This window comes from Ipomoea triloba, chromosome 5, assembly GCF_003576645.1.
Source record: "Ipomoea triloba cultivar NCNSP0323 chromosome 5, ASM357664v1".
Taxonomy (NCBI): Eukaryota; Viridiplantae; Streptophyta; class Magnoliopsida; order Solanales; family Convolvulaceae; genus Ipomoea; species Ipomoea triloba.
The window spans coordinates 8,735,591-8,743,698 of NC_044920.1; the positions used below are offsets into that span (position 1 = coordinate 8,735,591).

The window sequence follows — 8,108 nt, forward strand, 5'->3', positions numbered from 1 at the left end:
TGGTTTGCAGTTTTAGGGTGGGCACTTTTAAAGGCGCACAGCTGATTTCCATCAATAATTGGAGCATTATTTTGGTACATTAAAATCATATAATACTAGCTAATCGTGTTTCATTACCTGCCCAAAATCATTCGCATTTTTTATAAAATTATGAAACATAATAAGGCAGCGACGATAGATCAGTAAAACAACTAAAAAAAAAAAAAAAAAAAAGAGAAGTTCCACCAGAAAATTTACATAAAATCATATATTAAAATACTGCAGCAGTCAAATCCAACGGTCCAATTTTAAAAAACCCAATCAAAATAATTATCTTACATTCTCACATGAAATCATCAAATCACCTTCCAACGGGGGAAAAGCACAAAGGAAATAATACTCTTTGAATCCATGGGGAAATTGTATCTACCACTACTTTGGCTGTGTGCCATCAGCAAGAAACCACAATCTTAAATTGTTTGCCTCAAAATACCACTGCAACAATTTCATATGCAGGCAATTAGGTGAAGTTTATTAATATGGCAAATTGAAAAATCTGCGGTTAATAGTAATAGTACCCACCGGAACAATGACTAAAAGCCCTGATCAATCAAATAATCACCGAGCCTTTCAACAACTATGTTGCACTGCCCTGGAGTCATTGGCTCATCATATATCCCAATGAGTAAGCACTGACCAGTCTTTTTAACACAAATGCCACCAGGTCCCTGGATAAATAATTACACAGTGTCAAAACCATGCATTAAAAGTAAGCACTAAACTTTTTTAAGAATAAAAGATATCCTTTCATACGATACAAAGCAGACAAAGTACTCTTGTGGCTCATCATAAACCCAAGGGGCAAACAAGTGTTCTTGTGGTTCATTTTAAACCCATGAGACCAATCACCCCTCACAAGTCACCCGATTTTGAGAATGAAAACTATGGATCGTAATCAACAGATATGCTGACATATTCAGAATATCAGAAAGCACAAAACATTCTCTAGTGTCTACATTCCATTCCCAAAATCCTTTAATAGGTTTATATTCATATTTCCCACTACAATTAGAATACAAGTTTAAGATGATACCTTCTTTCCTCGAATAACAGCCCCTGCCTCGCCTTGAATCACCATGTACTTTGTCCCACCAAGGTGCAACCCAGTCGGAGCAAGAGAGCCAGGTTCATCAAAATCCTTCATGATTGCAGAAATTTCTTCTGGTTTGAACTACAATATCAAAACCAAAAGTGAGTGGTATTAGTTCATGAACAGCAAGACGTGCAAAAACAAATAACTACTGAGCCCTACATGCAAGCAAGAAATTATCCAACCAAAACAAAAACAAGTACAAGATTATTTTCATCTTATCACATTAACACAATCAATAAAAACTACCCATAACTTACACAGTCCTAAACTTGAGGGTTGAAGAGTACCTATTAGTGATGAATATGTATACACTCGAGTGAACTCAATAAAAAGGTCTGCCTATCACTTATTGTGCATACACACACACTCTTATCACTTCGCAACTCAGTTTTAACAAATGTTTCAGTTTACATTTGGCCTATTAGTGAAAAAATCCAAACCTTTGTTACTTTTGGCAAATATAGTCCAACCTTTTAATGTTGACAATTAGTACCAAAACATGAAATGTAGATGATTTGACTTAAATTAACTAAAAAGTTTGCCATATATTAAAAATAAAGATTGAATTTTTTTTCCCAGGTTGAGGATAAAACTGATTGATTTTTTTTCCAGGTTGAGGATAAAACTGAAATTTCCTTCAAATATATTAAATTTACTATAATATAATCTATGCAAAAGCATTCGCTACGCCTGAATCCAATAGATTGTTTCATATAAGTTGTGTTTGATGAGAAAACAAAATGGAGTCTTTTTTAGATTTGACAGATTCTTGTATGAGAGTTGGGCCTCTCCTGAATCCAGTTAAAAATTAACTAAAATTACACCAAGATTCAAATGTTGGTACAAAATGAACAGCTTAAAAAAGCTTGACTATAGTTGTGTAAGTGTAAAGGTTAGAATTTTTTTAATCAAAAAGCCTTTTATCTTTTACAAAGATACAATTTTGAAATGCCCAAATAAACCTTAACATAAAATTTTCAAATCAAATCCAAAAATTTCACAAAATTTGAAAACCAACCAATCTTATTGCAGATCATTAACATCGGATCCAAACCAGTGAAATAGCATCAGAAAAAAACAGGGGGGAATTTTTAATCAAAATAAACAAAACTTAAATCATTTGAGAACTTGCGGATCGTCAGATCAAATCAGCTGACCCGCAATATTATATTGAAATACAAATCAACATGCAATCATAGCCTCACATATGTGATCAATCACAGTACAAGTTGCGATTTGAGCGGATCTCTAATCAGCACCACACATATAGTCAAATAAAATGAGGATGGTATTAGATGCGGTAATAAAAGACCTGAGGGAAGGAGGAGCTCTGTGCCCAGACGGTGCCGTCGTGGCCTACGATTGCGGCAGAGGAGAGGATGTTGCCCTCGGTATCGCACATAAGGTGCTCGTCAACGTAGGTTTGCCACGACATCCTCGAAATTCTCCGATGAGAACTTTCCGGCTACAATTGCTGCGCTCTGTTGTGTGTGTAGAGAGAGATGTGTGTGTCTGAAATGGTCGCTTTGATTTAGGAGTGAATATCTGGATTTATGCAGTGACATGGGAGCTCAAAAGTCTGTAATACCCCTCACACCTAAATCATCATCAGATTCATTTTGCAAATTATACTATAGACCATGATCTACTTTGCAGTGTAGATTTTAGTCTAAAAAATAATCTTACGCCCTTATATAGGAGGGGTGGGTTCGTCCTAAGGGGAGGCGATATTGGCTCTTTGTGCTACATTTGGTTGAGAAAGTAGCTATGAACAAATATTACATGGTAACAAAGTTAATAATATTCAAAAAAAAAAAAAAAGATCTTGTATTACATCACATAGTAATTACATACATATAACAATTGTTAACTGTAGGTACAGAATATGTTAATTGTAGACACATAACATGTTAAACAACATCTTATATGTTTGCAGTTAACATATTCTGTACATGTAATTAACAATTTATGTTTTTGTAATTATCTGTCTATAATTATCTTATGTGCCTTCAAATTTGTTTACATGTACAAAATTGGTTAACTACAGGCAGAAACGAAGCTACTGTGGAGGCAGCTTCCCCCACTCTCCCACCCCACCCCGGCCTTTATATATGTATGTATGTATATATACACATATAAAGCATTAAATTTTATATAAAACCAATATTTATGTTCAATTTATTAATAGTTTGAGTAGCTTAGTTGGTTGAACTCCAAACTTGATGTCGTTTATTTTATTCCTTTCATTTTTCACAAGATAAATTAAATATTTTTTTAGTCTACCTTTTATGAATCATTTAATTAATAAATTAAATGCTTGTTTTAGCCTACTTTTTTTTAATCATTTAATTAATGTAGTATACAAGTTTACATTATACTTCATTGTATTTGAATTAATTTAGAAAAATTTAAAGTTGATGTAACTAAAAGAAATTAAAAAGTGTTTATGAATATAGTGTTATTCAAATTATTTTATCTAATTGATTATGTTTCATATTTTATCATAAATATTTTCACATTTTCACCCACTCAAGTATGTTTTTGACTTCGACCCTAATAATCATGTAATCTATAAAAAAAATATTCTATTGTAATTTATAATGTATTTTGTATTTTAACCTTATTATGATTGTTTGATATTTTATCACATTTCTAACGTCATTTAAACTTCTCTACCACTCAATTGATTTTCTGGATTCGTCCCTGACCGCAGGTACAAAATGTGTTAATTGTAAACACAAATTTTGAGCAAGGTCTCAAGTGGAGAATGGAGATTGATGTTGTTTCACTGATCTATGATTTGCAGGAGACCAATCAAGATTCCCAGTTAGATTTAATATTATTAGATGTTGAAGATATTTTATCAGCTTTGTCTAATATTTATATCCATTTTGCTAAGCGATCAGCGAATATGATTGTCCATCTGTTAGATCGGAAATCCTTGTCTATGATTGATGACATGGAGTGGTTCTTTTACCCTCCCTCTTTTATTGTTGAAACTTTATATTCTAAAGCTTGTTAAAGGAATCGTTTTTGTTTATGTAAAAAAAAAAAAAATTGAATTAGAATTTATAATGCAATATAAACCCTAACAATTAGATTCATTCATGACCAAATTGTAAATAATTAAGGGTGCGTTTTCGAATATCTCATAATGCATCTGAGAAAATGAGATTCTGACAAAAACAAATAAATTATAAAATTTATGTATGAAAATCTCAGTCTCTCAACAATTAAACTATAACATGTAACATTATTTTATGTAGTGTGAGATTTCCATAGACAACCATAATAATGTTAATTGTGTCCATTTTTGTTTTATGCATCACCTATGCAAATTATCTGTTTAACTTATTATTACCTTTATTGATAATTTATGGGCAACGAATGAAAATAAATGTCTTAAAATATACAACCTCCGTTCCATTTTGGTTGTCTAATTCGTTTAACGATACTTGAATGAAGTTATTTTTAATTCAATTTTTCATAATATTAAGTTTAACATTAATATATAAAATTTATATATTTAGAAACAACATTAGAAGTACTAATAAACTCAAAAAATTAAATTTAAAAATAATAAAAAATTACTAGAGAAAATAAGCAATAAAGAAAGAATTGATTTGACCAACGAATAGTAAATAGGACATGTAAAATGGAACAGAGGGAGTAGTTGTTTTAGTAATTTTAAAAAGAAACTAACAAGTTATGAGTATAAATATGAAAAGTTACGGATTGACAAATAAAACTAACTTGATTGGTTTAGAAAACTAGTAAATTAATAAAAATTTTAATTATATATTTAAATAAAAAATTAATAATGAAATTATAAACAATTCTAATATTTGAAGTTGTACATTGATTTGAAATTATAAGATTTGTATATTAGGATTGAAATTGACTACTTAAAAATTATATTAGAAAAAGTCTAAACAAAAAATAGAGTGAAAGGCATGGCTAATCGATATTATTTTAAGTAAAAAAAATATATTATAAATTATAATCAAATGAAGTGAATCTCTATGTTTAATTATTATAGTGAGATTAAAGAGTTAAATACATGGTAATATGGACGTAGTATGTATATGTTTAATTTCTTTTAATATGGACGTAATATGCGTATGTTTATTTTATTTTATTTTAATTACTACTCACCGTAATATGTGTGTTTTAATTTTCTATAAGGGCAAAAAAAATTTATCATTAATTCCAATAAAAATGAAGTTGTTTTTATTATTATTACAATATGGAAATTAAGAAGTATATATTACTCTTAATTAATATTATGCTAATTATTAAGTCCATGTAATCTAAATAATTATGGTAATTAAGGAGTATATATTATTATTAATAATTTCCTTTAATTATGTCTGTAATATGTGTATGTTTAATTTCCTTTAATTATGTCCATAATATGTGTACCATTAATTTCTTTAACTGGTTAGATAAAATCAATATTACAGAAAGTATAAAAAACAGTTTAATAAAGTATAATGTGTAAATTAATTTCTTCATTACCATAATTATTAAGATTTTATTCAAAAATAGCCATTAGCATAATTTTATATGTGTAATAATTTGTGAATTGGAATAATTTGCATAATTATATGGACGTAATAATATGAATTGGAATAAATATCATAATTTTTTAATCTCCTTTAATTTAATTATTGACGTAATATGTGTATTATCAATTTCCTTAACTGATTAGATTAAATTTATATTACGGAAAGTATTAATTTCTTAATTGCTATAATTTTTAAGATTTTATTCAAATGTAATCAAAGGAAGTCCACAGATAATAGATATTATTTGAAACAAAAGAAATATATAAAATTGTCGTACGAAGGGATTTTCTATGTTTAATTACGATGTTAAAAACAGTTGGTAATTATCATGGGTTATTTAGATGGTAAATAGTATATGATAATTACTTATATAGATTACCATAATAAATGTATTAGCATGCCTTTTAGGTGCAGGGCCAGACGATTTTCAATTTGAATGCAGACTCTCCATTCATTAGATAGAGGAGATCACCAAGATTTCGCGATCCGCTGCCGAATTTCTTCCAAGAACTCGGATCGATCGAATCGGTATTGACATACCAATTCAATTTGAACTCTCTTATTGAATTGCTCATTTTATGAGCATTCTCGGTCAATAAACTATAATGGATGTTTGGTAAATGGTTGTTTGCCTTAGTTGATTGACACCAACCAATTGAAATTTAAACACTACCCCAAGCAGCATTTTGATCGAATTGTCATATTATTGGATTTAAATTTTAAAAAGACTAATATAGCATTATCTCTAAAAGATTGCATTTTCTCACATAATTCTTGAAATTAATCTATACTAACAAACTACTCAATGGTCGGGATTAATAATCCGATTAACCAGCCCTATTATAAGTTAAATTAAACTAACAAGACTAGAACATGGTCAATAAAGTAATACTGTATTTTTTTTTGAATGCACTAACTCTGTTACAATATTAATAGACTAATATATTTGATTGAAATATCAATAAAAAGGCTAATAACCATATTCAAATTTTGATATAGGCCCTGTTTGGTAAATGGTTGTTAGCTGATAACTGTTAGCTGATTCGGTTAGAAGGTATAATTAGTTGATAACATTAGCTGATTGTAGAAAGATGTTTAGTAAATTAGTTGTTAGCTGATAGCTGTTTGGTATAATTTATTTTCTCAAAAAGCTAATTGAAAATGCTACTTTGAGTAGCATTTTTAATTTTAATATTTTGGAGTTACAAAAAGCTTATTAACCAAACATTTATATTGATTTTTTAACCAAATCAAACAACTAATAGTGGTCAAATAAGTCAAAATTAACTGATTATTTACCAAATAGGGCCATAACCATAACAAAATAAATAATAGACACAATTCCAATTAATAAAATAAACAACTAGGGTAATGTCTGTTCAAATAATTTTTCTTTAAGATTAGTTAGAGCTCGAGCAAATACATACAAAGTGTCAATCATATTCATGTTTGGTTGGTGGGTTTAGGCATAAGGTATGGGTATTAAAGTGATTGTTATTGTTTAGTTGATAGGTTTTTAGAATACTACTATGGGTTTGGAATACCCCATTAATTGGAAAACCTAGGGTGTGTTTGGTTGGTGAGTTTAGGTATAAGGAATGGGTATAAAAGTGATTGCTAGTGTTTGGTTGATTGGTTTTGAGAATGCTACTATGGGTTTGGAATACCCATTAATGAGAAAACTCATACCATTATTAAATAAGGGTTTCATTTCCCTTCCTTATTTTTTCCCCAACTATTAATAGTCATTCCCATTCCACCCAACTACCAAACATGTTAAATACTTTCATCAAAACCCATTATCCTTACCAAGCATTTGATACCCATTCTGATTCCGATTCCCATGTATGAACCAAACGCACTCCTATATCCTAATGAAATAAGGGTTTCATTTCCCTTATTCCTTTCTACCCCAACTATTAATAATCATACCCCAACTATTAATAATCATTCCCATTCCACCCTACTACCAAACATGCAAAATACTTTCACCAAAATCCATTACTCTTACCAGGGCCGGTTTTTTTAATTTTTGGGCCCCGTTCTTATAAATAAATGAAGCCCTACCAAAAGTGTAATCTTTAAAATCAGTATGCTAAGTTGAGGCAAAAAGATTCGAACCTTTGATCTTAAGTAGGAAATACAATAAATTTGCATTTTTACCATTACTCTATTTAGAACCTTTAAACATTGGTTGCAAACTTTTTATTTTTTAATGTCTTAACTAGCTAAGTAAAAATTAAATATTGGGCCCTCAAAAATTTGGGGCCCTGTGCTGTAGCCCAGCTTGCACAGCCCAAAATCCGGCCCTAACTCTTACCAAATATTTGATACCCATACTGATTCCGATTCCTATGTGCGAACCAAACACACCCTTAATCTCATCCTCTAAGTCAACTCGTCACCTT

The 8,108-nt window shown here is 29.9% G+C and overlaps 1 protein-coding gene across 1 annotated transcript; it reads right to left on the reverse strand.

The window, feature by feature from the left end:
- Nucleotides 1-219: 219 nt before the first annotated feature.
- On the reverse strand, nt 220-2,663 carry LOC116020817 (profilin-3). Its single transcript, XM_031261363.1, has 4 exons — nt 2,445-2,663; nt 1,073-1,210; nt 562-707; nt 220-474 (listed from the first exon to the last, which is right to left on the reverse strand). Exons 1-3 carry the CDS (start codon nt 2,565-2,567, stop codon nt 573-575), a joined length of 396 nt encoding a protein of 131 aa, XP_031117223.1. The 5' UTR covers nt 2,568-2,663; the 3' UTR covers nt 220-474; nt 562-572.
- Between the last annotated feature and the right edge of the window lie 5,445 nt (nt 2,664-8,108).